Source organism: Ailuropoda melanoleuca, chromosome 12 (assembly GCF_002007445.2).
Source record: "Ailuropoda melanoleuca isolate Jingjing chromosome 12, ASM200744v2, whole genome shotgun sequence".
Lineage (NCBI taxonomy): Eukaryota > Metazoa > Chordata > Mammalia > Carnivora > Ursidae > Ailuropoda > Ailuropoda melanoleuca.
In genome coordinates, this window is record NC_048229.1 from 41,621,993 (window position 1) to 41,639,303 (window position 17,311).

The window sequence follows — 17,311 nt, forward strand, 5'->3', positions numbered from 1 at the left end:
CTGCCTGCTAGTGGCACATCCTGCAAATAGCAGGGCCCCCAGCACCTGGGCAGCACCCATGGTTTTGACCTAGATACCCTCTGAGCTGCCCCTTGGCCCTGTCTGCTGGCTCTGGGAGTGCCAGTCCTGCGGGCAGAGGGGCTTCACTGTGAGATGTGGGCATGGATGGGGTGCTAGGGGAGGGTCTGACCAGGGCCTCACTGCCCTTTCTGTCTGCAGATGGCGGAGGGAGGCTCCAAGCGCATCTCCTCTTCTGTCTGCTGCTTTGCCTTGCATCAAGTCGAGGAGTGCCTATCCTGGAGGGTGGACATCCTTCCAGGGCTGTGGGCGGAGAGGGCTGTCCCTGCCTTGGGAACTCCACCATGCAGTGGGAAAATCTGAGCAAATCTCACCATGTTTCCCCACAGCCACCATCTGGGGAGCCAAATGGCACTTGACTGGAGGGTTTAAAACCCAGGACCTGATTGGTCAGGGAACAGCTGTTAGCAGTTGGCTATTCTGAAGTGTAATCCTCAGTAATGCTAGAATAATGTTCTATGCTTTGGCCGTGGCTGGTTTTCAGGGCCGCTGTTAAAAGTTCTCCTTTAGGGGCGTCTGGATGGCTCAGTCAGTTGAGCATCTGACTCCTGATTTCGGCTCAGGTCACGATCTCAGGGTCATAAGATTGAGACCTGCGTCAGACTCCATGCCCAGCGGGCAGTCTGCTGGAGATTCTCGCTCTCCCTCTCTCTCTGCCCCTCCTCCTGCTCATGCCCACACATTCTCTCTCTTTCTCTCTCTCTAAAATAAATAAATAAATCTTTACCAAAGAAAGTTCTCCTTTAGCCTGGCCGTGCTTTGCTGAGCCAGCTGATTGGCTGGTGCGGACATAGAGGTTTGTGTGACCTTGGAGTGTAGAGATGGGTCTGCAGTATGGGTCTCCCTGTTGGAAAGGCTCCACGCCGGGCAGGCCAGAATGAGCAGGTTGGTCCCAGGGGGACTTCCGGCTCCACAGCAGAGAGCTAGTCCCTTGTCTTCTGCATACCTGCCTCCCCACTGTGGCCACCCCAGCAGGCCTTTGCCTTCTCCTGCTCTGGTGTGTCCCTCTCCTGGTCGCCATGTTCCGAGCCTTTGGGAGAGAAGGCTCAGTTACAAAGGGACAGTGGTGAAGGGGTTGGTTGTCTGGGGCTGGAGTTGGGGAGTGGCCAGATCTGATTGCGTGTGGCTGTTTCCAGACACTCTCATAATCAATAGGGCTCGGGAGTGAGGCTGTTGGGATTACCTGGCCTTTGCAGTCAAAACCCACCAGGCTGAACATTTGACCTTCAGCTGCTCAGCTTCCTTTTGAGTCTCTATCTGATGGCTTTTGCGAATCCATCTGGCAGATACCGCACTCCAAAGTCGTCCAGGGAAACAGCACTCCCATCTGCAGATCTGCCGCTTCCTGCATAAAGGGCAGGGTCCTGTTGTTGGGTAGGAGATGCCGAGGGGCCTGTGGGCAGCCTGCTGCCTGGCCTGTTCCTCACCTCAGGCCTTTTCTGGGACAGGAGTGTGGTAGCTCCTAATTTGTTTTCATTTGGAATCTTTGCTTACAAAATTCTCATGCCTTTGGATGTGAGTGTTTCCCATCATTTTTGTCAGAATCAGGCTTAGCTGATGGCAGGTTTGGCTACTGGGGTGTCTGGGGTCCTCTGAGCAGGCAGGAAATTGTCTCTGTGACTCAGTACGGGCCAGCTTCAGTGCCCATGGAGGGTGAGTGACTCTAGGCCAATTTGGGGGACGCTCCTAGAACCTTTGCAGCTTGACTGTGCTCTGCTCCTGTCCCTGGCTGAGACGGTGGGCTTGGAATGTGAGACAGGATGCCTGATGTGCGGTTTGCCAGGAGGAGGGTGCTTACCCTACGGAGGGCACTGCCCAGGAGCGAGTTTCTCCGGGGTTTTGGACCTGAGGCCCTGAGCTGGTGAGTGTGTGTGTGTGTGTGTATGTGTGTGCGCGCACGCATGTGTGTGTGTGGTATCAGGGGAGTGGTTATGGGGATGTGCCGTGGGGGTGTGTGGTGTATGTATGGTGTGTGTGGTTTGGGTGTGTGCGGTATGTGGTGTGTATGTGCATATGTGCAGTGGGGTGTGTGCATGTGTGTGTGCGTGCACGCTGTGTAGGTACGTGTGTGCTATGGTGCAGTGTGGTGTGGTCATGTGGTGTGTATGTGTCGGGGGCAGGGCGTGCACGCGGCATGGTGTGTCTCAGGTAGTTGTGTGTGCGTGTGCACATGGAGCGGGGTGTGTATAGAGTGGGTACTCGTGGTACAGTGTGGTATGAGGTGCTGTGTGTGGTATGGCACGTGGTATGTATGTGTGCACGTGGAGTGGGGGATTACATCTGTTGTGTGGTTTCTCGCAGCCACCATTCCCCACCCCTACACACCCGTGGACCACGGCTGCCTCTGCCCGCCCGGTGGCCTCGCCCCGTCTCCCTCTGTCTACAGGGTGGGCTGGTGGGGCACTGAGGAAGGTGAGGGCCTTCCTAAGGACACTGCGTGAGTTCCTTTGGCTCCTCGTGCAGGCGGTTTGGAGGAGCCTGGCCTCCCGGCTGGGCAGGTGCCAGAATCCTCAGGCACCTGTCCTGGGGCTCTGGCTCTGCTGACCACAGGCCTCCTTTGGTCACCTCTGGAGCCCTGGTGCTCTCCTCCCCCGCCCCCCAACGCAGTGGCCCCTCACTCGCTGTCGTGGTCCTCAGGACCTGGCACCGGCATTGCTGTGGAGAGATCTGCTTTTCTCTGACCAGCCTCTGGATTCTGGAAGTGGTTGCCGACCTCCGTTCGGAAGCGAGCGGTGGCGTTGTGCTGGGAGCAGAATGAGAGGCAGCGGCATTGTGTGCAGCTGAAGGCGGACTCTGGCCGCTGGAAATTGATGGTGACTGCTGTAATTTGGTCCTGTTATTTATTCATTAACCACACACAGGTGGGCAGCTGGCCGGCAAGACCTGTGCTTGGCAATTTCATATTCTCGAGGGCTCCATCGTGCCCACACCACACGCATTCCTTTAACGTCTCCTTCCCACAGGAGGCCCCGCACCGGGTGCTGCTGCTCAGTGTGTCGACCCTGACCCTGAGTTCTGGGAAAGGCCTGCTCTAAGTCATGCCGGGCCCAGCTGCTGGTGGTGAAGGCACAAATGCCTTTGAGTGGGGCGCTCTCTTCTCTCTGCCACCAAAGCTGTTCCTTCCTTTGAAGGGAGGATTTCTGGGGTGGGGTCCACGTCCCCTTTGACCCACTCTTTCCCAGTCCAGTGGCTTTATCCGGATCTCCAGTATGGTGGGATGTGGCATGTGCTGCCCTGCTGGACCGCAGACTCCAGGCAGGGCAGGGTGCAGGCCCTTCTCGTGGCTGCCACCAGCCTGGCACTCGGTGGGTCCGTAGGTGCCCGGTGACCTCTCCTGCTGGTTCTGTATGGCTCTGTGGGCATGTCGCTCCTTCTTCAGTCACCCCTGCCGGATCATGGCTGTGGAGCCTCTAGTGGCTGGCTTAACCCTTTGGGTGACATTTAAATTATTTTTACTATAATTAGCCCCCAAACATGAAAAATAAGTAGTATTCAAAACTTAATCATCTTTGCCCTTTTGTAAAGAAAGGCATGCAAAGTGCCAGAAAAGATGCTCACAGCTTGGGGCGCCTGGGTGGCCCAGTTGGTTAAGCATCTGCCTTCGGCTCAGGTCATGATCCCAGGGTCCTGGGATCAAGTCCTGCATCAGGCTCCCTGCTCAGCAGGGTGTCTGCTTCTCCTTCTCCTTCTGCCGCCCCCCTTGCTTGTCCATTTGCTCTCTCTGTCTGACAAATAAAATCTTAAAAAAAAAAAAAAAGATGCTCACAGCTTTTCAGATTATATCTGTCAAGTGGTCATTCCTGTTGAGAACCAGGCCTGTGGTAATTGGGTGATTTTGGCCCTTGAGGCCCAGTGGGTGCTCTGGACTGTGTCCTTCAACCTCGTGGAGGAGGGCAAGGGGCACATGGTGGGGGCTGGCACCCGCCCTCACTTCCTCCCAGATAATCAGGGTGGCAGTGGTTAGGTTGGCTGGCCCTGGCTGCTCCTTGGCTCCTGTGGCAAGTGGATGGCTTGTGGCTGGCAGGCGAGGGCTGGACAGGCGAGTGTGCAGCCTCGGGGCCACCCACAGGTCACAGCTACCTGGTGTTTGCCTCGCCTTTACCCCTCCTCCTCCCATCTCCTCTGCTTCCGCATTGTGAAGATCTTGACCTCAGGCTGAGTACACGGAGACGTTCCCGGATCTCAAGTCTAGGTCTGTGCAGAGGCCTGACCGCCAAGACTCCTGGGCAGGGCAGGCAGGCAGGCACACATTCCCTGGGGGGGGGTGGCTGAGATGCCCCCTGTATGGAGCATCCCTCGAAAGCAGGTTCTTGACACTTCCCAAATCTTCTGGGTGTTTTCTTTGGATGCCTGTCACAGCTGCAAGTGACGAAGTGATGGGGCCAGAGGTGGGTTGGAGACCTGCTGAGGATGTGGGGCATCTGTCCTGGAGCTGGGACCACAGCCGGTACAGTCGAGGGTGGACGTGGTGAGGACACCGATGGCCCCACCTCACCCTTCTGGCATGTGCTTTTGTGCATGGCTGAGTGTCACCACTTAGTCGCCAAGGCTCAGTGAGCTGTCCGTGGTAGACAGAGAACGGGGCCTCCAGCGTCCGGGTGAGGTGCTTATCATCCGTTCTGCCCTGTAGCTGCTTCAGGCTGTGCTAATGGCCGTGCCAGACTTTGGCCATTTAACTTTTTGAGTCCTGTCTCGGACGTGGAAGCTAATGTGACTGCATTGTGCAAACTTAATTAATAACAGCAAGAGCCTGACACCCAGTGCCCCCTTCAGAGAAGATAAAAGGGTGCTCACTGCGTGTGGCTTTGAGCTCCCTGCTGGTCCCCAAGGCCCGCCCATCTGTTCCCTGGTCCACGCTGCCTGCTTCCTGGCCACAATCTGTCTGATGCATGCTTGAGTGGAGAGGGGAGTGGTGCGGGGCTCAGGGAGGGGAGTGGGCTTCTCTTTCCCGGCCAGTGACTTTGGTCACTGGTGTCTCACAGGCACAGGGAGCTCGCTCTTGGAGGTGGTCATCTCCAAGTCTGGAAGTGTGCTCCCTCCCCTGTCCCCTCTGGGCCTCCCCAGGCACACTGTCCTTGGCACCCTCACCCCCGTCATCTGCTCACCCTTGAGAGTCCAGGAAGCACAGGCTGAGAACCATCTGCTGTTTTCTCCTGAGGCCTCTTTCGGATCTAACACTTGGTGACTAGAATACCATGTGATCACAGGCGGGCTGGGGGCATATGCCCCCGTGCTGATGTGATGCCCAAGCGTGGGATGGCGCAGGATGGCATGTGTGCGTCATTAGACTTGGCTGGTGACACCCTCCCCTCGTGGCTCGTGCTCCACCTCGTGTGAGCCCTGTCACCAGCAGTGACATCAACTCAGCCACTGACCAGGAGTCTAGGGAGTCCATGCTGCACTGCGACCATGACCGGGAGCCCTTTGGGAGGTGGCCCAACCTCCTCCTCCCTTTGTCTCTGTCTTCTCATGGCTGATTTTTCAGGGATGATGAGTAAGCTTGAATGTTTCTCATCACAATGAGTAATACTGATATTGACTTCTTTAAAATGTTAATTTAAGAACTTTCCTCTAAAGAGGCTCCGTGGGGGAGCTCCTGGGAGGCAGGTTACTTCATGCCCCAAAGGGTATACTGGCTGGCTGCCCGCTGGGCCCACTGGTGGTGGAGGGGGAGGTTTGGTCTACAGATACTTGCTGCAGGTGGCCAGGGGCATGGGCTCCAAGGACGAGCGGAGGTCAGCTGGGGGAGGTCAGGGGAGGCAGGTGTGGTTCAGCGTTCACTCTGTGGCCCCGTGCCCTTTGCTGCTCGAGTCTGTGTCGGGGCAGGGCTGGGCCCGGGGCTTTATGGTCTGGGCTTGGGGGCGGGAAGGCAGCCTGTGCTGAGTATGGCCATACCCTGACCCTGGCGTTCCTTGTGTTTCCCTTTGAGGATCCACTCCAAGGAGTACTTCAAGGAGAAGTATGCCGTGGATGACGTCCAGTATACAGACGAGGTCAGTTAGCAGCCGACTCCTCGCTGAGCCGTTGAGGCCTCCCTCACCCCTCTGTGCTGATACCCCCTTCCTCTCCCTGCCATTGCCTGGCTGCCTGCTGTGGGATGCCACTTCTCGGCCGCCGCCACCTCAGCAGTGCCCTCGTTTGGAGAGTGCAGGCGGGATGTGTGTACCTCAGACTTCCCTGAAGAGGCCCCCTTTGCCTGGCCAGTGGCCCTGACTCAGTGGCTGGAGGCCTCTGGTACCTGGGTTGTGGCTGCTGAGCTCCCCAGAGAGAGGACGTCTCTGGGAGGTCTCATCTAAATGCCCCCCCGGCTCAGCCTGGGTCTTCACGTGTTGGGGGGTCCTCTCTGTAGCCACGGCTGGCTGTACATGCTGCTGCCAGAAAAGCCCCAGACTTTGAGAGGCCCGTGGGGTGCAGTACAGTCGTTCGTCCCCTGGCTTTAATCTACTTCCCAGCGTGGTTGCCCAGTGGTGGCATGTGGCCTAGGTATGTGGATGACTGTCCTTCTGGGGCTTTGCATCTGTCCCAGATCCAGGCAGTCACAGGGGGCTGTCCCTGACTTCGAAACTGCTGATGGGATGGGGCTGGGGCAGAGGTGAGAGCACAGCCATGCACCCCTGTGGTCTCCGTGGGGGACCAAGGTCCCCAACACTGCAGCCACGCCAGGCACACAGGGAGGCCTCTCTGCTCGGTCCCTGGACACTGTTACAACCCCCACACCGTGTGTGGGTCAGTGCTAGGTAGAACATAAGCACCAAGAGGTCGGCACCTGCCGCTCGGGGTCCACCCCCAGCCTGGCAGGACCAGCTGGATGGGGCCCTCCCATGGCATATTTCCCTAGCCAGACCGAGATCGCACGTGGACATACCTAAGAGCTGGGGCCCAGTGTGGAAGCAGCTGAGGGGCCAGCCAGCTGGAGACCAACAGCTCACCCTTCCCCTGGGTAGGACACGGACTGTGTTGGGGAATGACGACACTGGTGGGAAGCAGGTTTGCAGGGATCCTGGCCAGGCCCACAGCGTACTGAGGAAGCAGTGTGTCTCGGCCCTGGGGTAGGGGCCCGACACAACCTGCTTGGGGATGCCCAGCCCCAGGCAGGCCCGCATTAGTGCTGCCCCACACACAGACACGGCCCTCCTCCAGCTCTGCTGCCCTAGACTGCCGTGCCCAGTCCTCTCTGTGTATCCTACCGTGCTCCGAGTCCTGTGCCAGCCCGCTGTATCCCATGCTGGTCCCCACTGGTGCCCCCCCCAACCCCGGCTCGTGGGACCTACGGTGGACTTGCTGGATACTGGCTGTGTTCTGCTCTGTACTCTGCCTTTTGCTGCTTTCTATTTGTCTGTAATGCCCAGTTCCTTCCCCCAGACATTACTGTCACATTCTGCCCTCCTGGCTCCAGGGGCGTGCGGGCGTCGGAGCTGGTTGAGACAACTCAGCAGCCAGGACACGGTCTGCTGCAGGAGGTGACTGGCAGGGCGGTGCCTGGTCAGGAGGGTCTTGGGCAAGGAGTGCGGCTTGCGTCCACGAGGCCATGAGCGCCTGTTTCTACAGCACTTGCTGCCTGGTTGGCTTGTGGAGACAGGGCTTTTGATGGATCTTTCTTTTTTGTCCTGGGATTTCAATACCAAGTTACTGGAGGTGACTCATAGCATCTAAAGAGTCTGTTAATACACATGTGACCTGTTGTATTGATCTCTTTGAATATAGATCTCAAATTGTCTGAACATATATTTGCACGCCCCGATGAGGTCACTTGCCACTTACCTTCTATCTCTAAGTACTAGGGAATGAGTACTAGGTACTAGGGAGTAGTGACCTGTTCCATCCTTAGTTCTGGTTGTGTCCCTGACCCTCTCCAGGTGTATCCCTCCTGCCTCCATAAACTGCTTTTTAACATTATTGCCCTTGGGGACCTTGACCTTCCCAGAAACTTGGAGGGGGCAGCCCGGGACTCAGCCCACCCAGTCAGAGCGTCTCTGTGCTGCAGCCTCCCCAGCTGTTCTCTGACATTGTTGCTTTTATGTCTGCAGGACCAAAAAAAAAAAAAAAATCACAGCTCCATTCATCCTGTGATTTCTGGGGAGAAGGAGGGGAGTTGGCCTCCAGATGCAGGGACGCGGGTCTAGAGCGTCAGGACGGGAAAGCCTGTGGCCATCGTGCAGAATCACAGCCCCACAGAGCAGCCCACTCTCAGTCTGTATTTACGAAGCAGAATCTTAAATGAAGGCTTCAGAGGACAGGATCTTGGGTCCAGGAGCTATCTGCCATGTCCCATCATCATCGCTGTCGTGGTTCATCAGTTCTGTCATGACTGTTACTGCCCTGGTTCTTACTGGAGACTGGGGCTCGTTGTTGACAGCTGGTTGGGTGCTTCACTCTGGGGTGGCACCTGTAGGTTCCAGTAACATTGAGACGGATCCCCTCATCTCTTGCGCAGTGTCCCATGGCGAACCTACAGCTCCTGCCCCATGGCAGAGGAGGAGGCAAAGGCCAAGGTAACGGGCCTTGCCTGCAGCCCCCCAGCCAGGGAGCAGCAGAGTTAGGGGGCAACCCCAGGACCTTTGGACCCCAGAGACCCTCCACTTCTGCATTTATCCTGTCAAACATAGGGGGTGACTCAGGCTCCCAAGTGTCTTAGATATTCTGCGGTTCAAAATGGAGCCTGACGTTATAAACTGCTGGACGGAGACGCTTGTTCTGGGAGGCCTTTGAGATGCTTGGGGCCTACTCAATCACAGAAGGTGACAGGAAGCCCCTTGCATCGGGGAAGGGCTCGCCAGGCCAGTTCTACAGTGCAGGCTCCCAGCTGACTTGGGGCTGCCTCGGCCATCCGTGACAAATCACAGCCGGGAGGCAGCTCACACCTGTCTTGTCTGAAAGAAGGCAGGAAGCCCCGCACCCCAGGCCATGGCCGGTCACTTGCTGTCATGTATAAAATGCAGGTGTCTGATAGAGCTCCTCTCATCCCCAGAGATGACCCCGCTTTTAATTCTTGAGAAGGCAGAGCAAATGGCACTTCCCCCGAGAAAGGGGTGCTCAGGAGAACCTTGAGAGGTGCGTCAAGGCATTGCACTCCAGTGCAGCGCCAAGGCTGGTATTTGTAACGGGAGGGGAGCTGGCGGGGGGGGGGCACAGTGCACACTTGCTCTCCTTTATAACCCCGGGCAGATGTTGGGAGGTGCCAGGGTCGTGGGCTCGGATTTGGGCAGGATGGGTGTAAGAGAAACCATCGTGGCACTCTGGCGTTGGATGCCGCCTGCCTCTTGGCCTCAGTGTGGGGGGACATTGGGGAGTGGCGGGGGCTGTGCTGGCACCTCTGAAGGGACAGCTGCTACGTGGGACTGCTGGAAACTCCTGATTGTTCAGAAGGAGCTGCAGATCTGTGTTGTTTGTGATCTTTCCTGATGTTTATATTCTGGAAACAAGTTCAGATTTTTAGACGCATTGCCAGCCACCAAGTTGCACCCTCGTTTCAGATGGCCGTGAAAAACAGTTCATTTTTAAAGATTTATTTATTCACTTTGGAGAGAGAGAATGCACGTGAGGGAGAGGGAGTCTGACATGGGGCTCAGTCTCATGACCTTGAGATCGTGACCTGAACCAAAACCAGGAGTCGGACGCTTCACCGACTGCACCAGCCAGGAGAACAGTTCATTTTTAAAAGCTTGGGTGCTTGCGTGGTGAAGCCCAGCTCTCTAGACCAGTGCAGGCTTTCTTGAGAGCACTGGTTAAGGACTGCCCTGCCCCTTTCTCCAGCCCATCACCCAGGAAGAGTAGCCTGCAGGTCTGGCCGGGGCCCTGAGCATGAGGGTGCATGAGGGGTCCGCGGGAAGCCTCTGATTGTCCCCAAGGGAGGGTCCCTCGCTGTGCTCGAGGCTCTGATAAATTCTGCCTGTGCCATCTCCCTCAACCTGCCAGAGAGGCCCGGCTGCCCAGGAAATTGATGCTGGCTGTGGGATGCAGCACGTCAGGGGCATTTAACAGCACTGGTTTGTGAAAACTGATGGGTCCCCGGGGGCCACCGCTCCGTGGAAACGAGGCCCAGTGTTGACAGAGCCGAGCCAGCCTGTGCGCTAGAGCTGTGTTTTGAGCTGGCGACACACAGACGACGCATCCCGTCTCCTTTATTTCTGAGGCGTGGAATTGGGCTGTGCTGAAGAGAACGTAGTGATAATGGGTCTCCGTGCGGAAGGGCGGCCGGAGCTTCCAGGCTGGGGGAGGTTTTACAACCGCAGAGGTAACCAGGGTCCACTCAAGCAGTCGTGATCAATTGGAGACGCCGCGCCGCCACAGCTAGCAGCCGCCCAGCCTGCTTGGTGCGTCGGCTCTCGGGCCGTCTGTGCCTCGGGCGGCACGGAGAGGCCTGCTTTCTCCATCACTCCTACCCAGTGCATCCCGAGCCGTTGGCGAGAGAAAAGCCATCAGACCACACATTTGTGATCCGGCCCCCCTCTGCCAAGGACAGGAACGCGTGTCGTCCCCGGTGCCTGCTCGCTGTCTGGGACTGCCACGGTAATTGACGGAGCCGTTCTGTGCTGATGAATGGAGACCCTTCACGTCGATGTGACAGCACACCCAGGGGCCAACACGCACAGCTTTTGTGCCTTTTAATGAGTCCCCCCTTGTCCAGGAGGGCCTGCGGGAGTGGCAGGGATTCAGCCGAGCCATTGGTGTGTGCAGCACACAGTGGAGGGGGTTCAGTCGTCCTCACAGCAGTTCCGGAGTCAGATAGAAGGGTCCAGGGAGGCGGAGGTGGGCACACATCTGGAGTATTGTCGGGCCACCCGCATCAAAAACCTCAACGAAGCGTATGGCTTTTCACCCAGCAGTGTCACTGGGTCTAATTTTTTTTTTTTAAGGAAATACGTTTTTAAAGGAATTTATGTTACGGAAATAGCCTTGTATATAAGAGTGCTCCTCTTATATACAAGGGCACCACTTACAGTAGTTAATCGTTAGAAGTTATTTAAGTGTCCGGTAGAGCAATGAATGAATGAACTGCGCCGTGTCCATTAAGAGAGCCATACAGCCGTGTGTTCACCTCTGGCCTCTGCTCGTTTTTAACTGTGAATCTGGACAAATTATGGAATCCATCGGCTTTCTCGCATTTGTGAAATCTGGACACGAGTAGCCCTAACTCCCTGGGTGGTTAGATGAGAGATGATGTCTGGAGTGACCGGCACAGGCCAGGGACTGGATCAGGGGCTCGTTGGGCATTTCCCCTCCCCCGGCGGTAGCGACTGGTAAAAATCACGTAGTTGGAGAATACTGCATCTCAGGAAACAAGTGAAGTGTGTAACTTCATACGATCCAGATGTCATTACAGATCTCTGCTTTCACGTGCAGAGATAAAAAGTCTCTGGGGATGGGATTGTAGGTGTATTTTATCTTCTTACAGTTTTCAGTATATTCCAGGTTTTCTCTGGGAGCCTCTCAGTATTAAAAAACATGTATATACATATGTCAAAACTTATCAAAATGTGCACTTTAAATATGTGCATTATAGAGCGTGTCAGTGATAGCTCAGGAAAGCTGTTAAAACAACAAACAACAAATTCTTCTCACACTCACCCGTGTCAGGGTGTGAAAGTTCCGGATGGGGACGGGGGGGGGGACTCAAATACAGCAGTGGCCTCGGTAACCAAGGTGCACGGCAGACTGAGGCGTGGGGGCCAGGAGAGGAAGAAAGCGCTCCCACCAGGGTGCTTGGTGCTCTCGGGTATAGATGTCATGGCTAATGCAGTATGGTGGGCACTTTGCCAAGGGAGCGGAGCTGGAGATGAGGGAGTGAATGAACCTGTCTGGGGAACAAAGGGCCTCCCTTCTGAGTACCGTTGATGAGGTGGGGAGGAGGCATTCCAGGCAGGGGTCAGAGCCCGAGCAGAGGCATGGAGAGGTGAGGTTGCATGGCACACTTATTCATGGGGCTGGGGTAGGAAGCAGCCCGCATGCAGGGACGTGAGGCCTGAGTGGGTCAAGGTGGAGGAGGGATGGAGAATGGGGATGTGGGATGGGGGACAGAGGATGGGGTTGGGGGTAACTTCCTCCACATAGTCTAGGAGATCAGTGAGGGCAGGGAGGAAGGTGTCTGCCCAGGGCCAGGAGGCTGTTGGGATCAGTGCCTAAGAGGCAGTAGGAACAGGTCTTTCAGGAGGGACTGGCAGATGGACAGAGGTGCTGGCCTCGGGGGAGGGGTCTGGTGTGGAGCCTGGGACATGTGTGGGGCCCAGAGGCAGGGCGGCACGTGGGAAGGTGTGCCAGGTGTAGGTGTGAATCCCCGTCTGGCACTTGATAGCCACGTGGCTTTCAGAAGTCCTTTGGCGTCTGCGAGCCTTGGGGTCCTCATCTGCAGGATGGGGACAACATCACTGCCTGTTTTAGCAACCGGCTGGCATCGTTAAGTCATGGTGGTGTAGCATCTCCATCAGATGTCTTCGTGGTTGCTCTAAAGTGGATTTTTCTTTCTAACCTTTTAGATCGCCAGTGTCCTGACGTCACAGAGCCCCTCTGTCCTCCTCACTTTGGTAAGTGGCTGGTGTCCAGGGACCGGGCACCCATGGGGAAGGGTTTTAGGGAGCTGCCTGCCCCTGCAAAGGATTTGGGAACTGGAGAAATGGTCATGGGTAACACGTAGCAAACACCTCATTCAGGACGGCTATATACATCCAGGACCACGTCCTCCATCCTCCGTGTCCCTGGGATGTGCCATGCCTTTGCAGAAGACACCACGCCTACTCCAAGGGTTAAAACCCAGCTGGAGGATGGGTTTGTGTGAGGCCGAGCTCATGGAGTTGGTGGGTGTAGCATATCAGTGTGCTTCCATCCTGTGTCTCCTCCATTGTTAGTAGACTTCTAAAGACACACCCATGGCGCCTGTCCGTGAGGTTGCTGGGCTGTTTGGCATTGATTTAGAATGGGTACGCTGAATGAGCTGCCACAGCCTGGGGGTGGGTCGGGGTGCACGGTCGGCCCCTGGTGCCTTCAATAGGGCTGTGGGGGCCCTCAGGCTTCGAAATGGCTCAGGGTAGAAGCCTGCTTTCTTGCACTTTTTTGACCTTGGGGAGTTTCAAATATGGAGAGTGTATAATGCTTCTTCCCTCCCAAAGTGACCCTTCTCTCCCTTGTTCATCGATTCTTTTTCAGAAATAATTCTTGGGTTTTTTTTTTAAAGCACTTCACATGGTGTCTTTTTTCCGCTCTGCTGTTTTGATGGCCGAGCAGGAAGATTATGTGAGATGTTTGTGGTTGGAGGTGACCCGATGTGCTTTCTTTGAGGGGCATTATTCAACGTTGGCCTGCCGTTCCTGAGGAAGAAGGGTGCTTCGGAACAGAGAAGGCCTTGCCTCTGGGGATGGCACGCTTTTTTCTGAGTCCCTTGTTTTGTCTCCTCTCCTCTCCGAGTTCCACTTGGAGTCTCCTTCCAATCAGGGAAAGGACGGGGTTGTACCACAGCTCCCTCCGTGGTGTCACTGAGAAGAGGCCATCGTGTCGGGGTTGAGTCCTACCCGCGTCTCCAGGAGGGCTGGATTTGACAGTGGGGAGTGTGTGCATGAGGGAGATGGGGCCAGCCTGGGAGAGCAGATGGGGGGGAGTGGTCCCATCGCCCCTGTCTGTGCCTGCACAGCCTGAGCTGGTTTCAGCAAAATGGTCTGGTGGAGGAGGCTTTCGTGCACCTACGACGCTGTTTGTGCAGCCCTTTTCCTCCACATTCAAGCTGTGGCAGAGAACGGACTTGCCTTTGTGCAGGGTGGAAGGGCAGGGTTGGGTGGGAGTTACCTGAACGGCAGGAAGGGATGTGTTTGCTGGGCGGGGGGTGGGGACTCCAGGTTCTTCCCCAGTCGTGAGACTGGATGGAGGAGGCAGGCCCTCCCACGCAGACGGCGGGGACCCCCTGGGGCGGCCCCATGTGCCGAGTCCGCCCTTCATGCTCCCTCTGTCTCTGCAGCGTGGCGTCAACACGGACAGCGGCAGCGTCTGCAGGGAGGCCTCCTTTGAGGGCATCAGCAAGTGAGTCCCGGGGCCCCTGGAATGGTCTCCCTCCTCCCCCACTCACCTCTTCACCAGCAGGCCTTGCCCTGTCTGCAAGCTAGACACAAAATACGTGAACAGGAGGCTGCGAAGAAGGAGTCAGATCGGGTATTTTGAGGAAATGTTTAGAAAAATAGTTTTCCTAAAATCACTTCAACTTCTGCTTCTTGGTTGAGCTCCGTAATGCAAGTGCAGACCTGCCCGGGCTTGGGGGGCACGTGCAGGTGGGGGCCTGCTCCCTCTCTAGAGCCTGCTCTCAGCTCTGTGGTCCTTACTCTTCTCAGCTCTTCCCCTTGGTCCTGGCACTGACTTCTCCCAGCCTGCATCCTCTGTTGCCCCGGTCTCAGATAGGGACCCCCTTACCTGCCCTCGCTCCCTGGTTTAGCTCCAGGGCCGGTCCTCCAAACCCTACTCCCCCTTCTGGGCCTCTCCCGGCAGGAAGGCAGGTATGGGACCGAGGTAGGGCACGTTGCCCTCCTTGTTCCTCTTACACTGAGGTCCCTGGAGAGCTGGGCTGTGTCCCTGGGCCGGCTGGGGACTGGCCCTGGGGGCATCTGTGGGGCCCCAGGCTGTAGCAGAGGAGCCCTTGGGGGGGGCACCTGCTCCTCCAGGCTGCTGAGTGTGGATGCCCCCCAGCCTTGCTCTTGGGCCTCCATCCCTAGCTCCTCCCCCACCACCCTTACCCTGTGCCACTGCGTCCTGTTGTCCTTTGGTGGACTGAGGCGGTGACAGAGGAAGTGCCTTATAATTATGTATGAGCCTGAGCCATGGGGAGTTTGTGCGTCTGTGTGATATAGGGGTGATTAGGAAGGATTATGAGCTCATAAATATGTATTACTCCCCCAATGATAAGAGCGATGGGATGGGGGCGAGTATCAGGTTTGCTTCTCATTGCTCAAATCCCTGCATCCTCTTGGGAATTTCCCCAGAGTAGCCACGTGCTCGCTCTTTGAAATGCTGGCCATGGAGCCACCATTTCCCCCCAGGCCCCGGAGTGGAGCAGAAGGCGTGGGCCCAGCCCGCTATGGCCTGACCTGGGCCCAGCCTCCCCTTGTCCCCCAGCCCTACCGAGGGGCCACTGCCTGGCTCACCTGCCTCGACCAACACCAACATCTGTGTTCCCATGGGCTGGCCCCTCCAGCCTCCCTAGGTCTCTGTCTTGTGGGGAAGGCTCTGAGTGGGAGGAGGGCGCCTTCGTGGTCACCTCACCCACCGGTGCTTTGACCTTAACAGAGCTTGCCCTCTGAGCCTCAGCTCCCCCACGGGTAGCATGGTCTTGCCCGGGCTTGCAATGGGGGCAGAACGGGATCGTGCTCTGCCCCGGAGCCTGGTGTGGAGCTGGTGCTCAGGAAACTATTGTTCACTTGTTCACAAGCACATCCTCGCCAAGCCCTGTTGCCCCCATGAGCCTCAGTCTCCCCAGCTGTGCAGTGGGCAGGTAGACTTCAGAATCACTGATTATAAGATTCCCAATGTCAGTGAGTGCGGGTTCTTTGCCTGCCCCCTCCAGAGGTTTCTGGTGGCCGAGCACCCCAGGAACAGTTGTGCCAGGTGGTGTGGCAGGTATGGGAGGGAGCTCTGGTTGTGGCCCCTGAGAGTAGAGCTCTGCTGGCTGCTCCCCAGGTTTTCCCAGAGAGGAGGCGTGGGGAGATTCCAGGGACATCGCAGTCAGTGGGCTGTGGAAGCTGAGGCCTCTTCCCTAGGATGAGTCCTGCTGTGAACATGACCGCTCCCTTCAGTAGGCAGACCTCAGCCTCTGGCCCCTGTTGTTCCGTGGGACCCCTCAGCCCCTGCCAAGAGCTCAGAGGAGCCTGTGCTCTGCCAACCCGCCACCCTGCCCAGTCGGCATTTGGAAACTTTTTTGGAGAGCCAGGGGCTGCCTTAACTTGTTTGTCCTCCCCAGGCCCTGGCTGGGGGCCCTCTCTGATCTGTAGTCCAGTCCAGATGAGGCTGACTCTGAGGTACTCCCCAGCCCCTCACCGCTGGGCTGAGAGCCTCTGCCCTCAGTGCCGGGGTATTTGTTTCCATACCCATGTGTCTCGGCTGACGCATTGCTTGTGAGAGCCCCTCCCCCGTTTCTCTCTGCTTCAGAGTCCGCTAACCTGCCTGTGGTCCTCCCTCCCTTCCCTCTGGGACATCCTTCGAGCAGCTCGGCCCTCAGGTTGCTCTGTGGGGTGGGAGCCTGTGGTGGGGGCCCCTACCCTGCATGCCATGGGTATGACTTCGGGCCCCAGTCTCCCGCTGGAAAGTCCTGTCTGTGTCGTGGTTTCTGGATGCCGCTCTGTCCCCTGGCTGCCAGCACCTTGACTCGGTCGCCTTGTGGCTTCTGCCATTGTCCTTGAGGGCTGCTGCAGCTCAGCCACATTCACCTGCCTGCCATGTCTCCAGCTGTTTGCTGCGGATAATAATAGCCTGTTTCCTAATCAAAATGAGTCTTGTTATTGTCCTGCTTTCTATCAGCGTCTGTCACCGGTGGTTTCTTACTGCCCTAATAAAGCATCTTATTCCTGGAAATTTGGGTTTTGACCCTTTTGAACTGCTCTGAAACACCTCACATCTTGGATTTTTGATTGACCTGCTGTGGCAGAAGTTCAGCTTTGGCCTCTAGATTTATGCTGATGGGCCATCCCAGGCCACCTTTGTCCCTTGGCATGAGGGCGGGAGAAAGGAGCTGATCATAGAACAGTGGCCTCACCTGTCCACCCAGTCCAGACCTTCTGGGTGCTCATCCAGGTGGGCAGTCGGCCTGCAACCCTCTCTCCAAATGTGGCTCCTTGGGGTTGGCTGCCTCTGGGTCTGTGACCTTGGTGGGGCTGTGGGTTAGGGCCTGGGAGACTTCAGACCTCTCTCAGCCTTCTTGGATCAGGGGCAGGCCGCTTGCTGCCCATGGCAGGGCCCGGGCTTGCAATGGTGGGGATGGTAGAGAACCAGGAGCAGAGGGAACAGGAAGACAGGGGTGGGGTGGGGGTGGTAGACATGCACCGGGATCTCCCTATGGCCCAGAGCCCCTGGGGTTACGAAGAAGGCTGTCTCTGTTCTCTGGCGGGGGGGGGGTGACAGAAGCAGGTGGGGACTGTCTGCTGGGCTTTGTGCTGAGTTTGGGCTCTGGCCCAGGCCACAACTCTGTGGCCACACGGGAACAGGGAGAGCTCCCACAGAAGACGTGGAAGGATTGGACACCCTGTGGGCTCTGGCTGGAAAATAGGGT

The 17,311-nt window shown here is 56.9% G+C and overlaps 1 protein-coding gene across 1 annotated transcript in view; it reads left to right on the plus strand.

Moving 5' to 3' along the window:
- The window catches only part of PEPD (peptidase D), a 115,613-nt gene that overhangs the window by 12,453 nt on the left and 85,849 nt on the right, over positions 1-17,311 (plus strand). Inside the window, exons 4-6 of the mRNA XM_034672751.1 lie at positions 6,008-6,071; positions 12,552-12,599; positions 14,021-14,082. Coding sequence (XP_034528642.1) covers positions 6,008-6,071; positions 12,552-12,599; positions 14,021-14,082 — 174 coding nt within the window. The remainder of the gene's footprint in view (positions 1-6,007; positions 6,072-12,551; positions 12,600-14,020; positions 14,083-17,311) is intronic.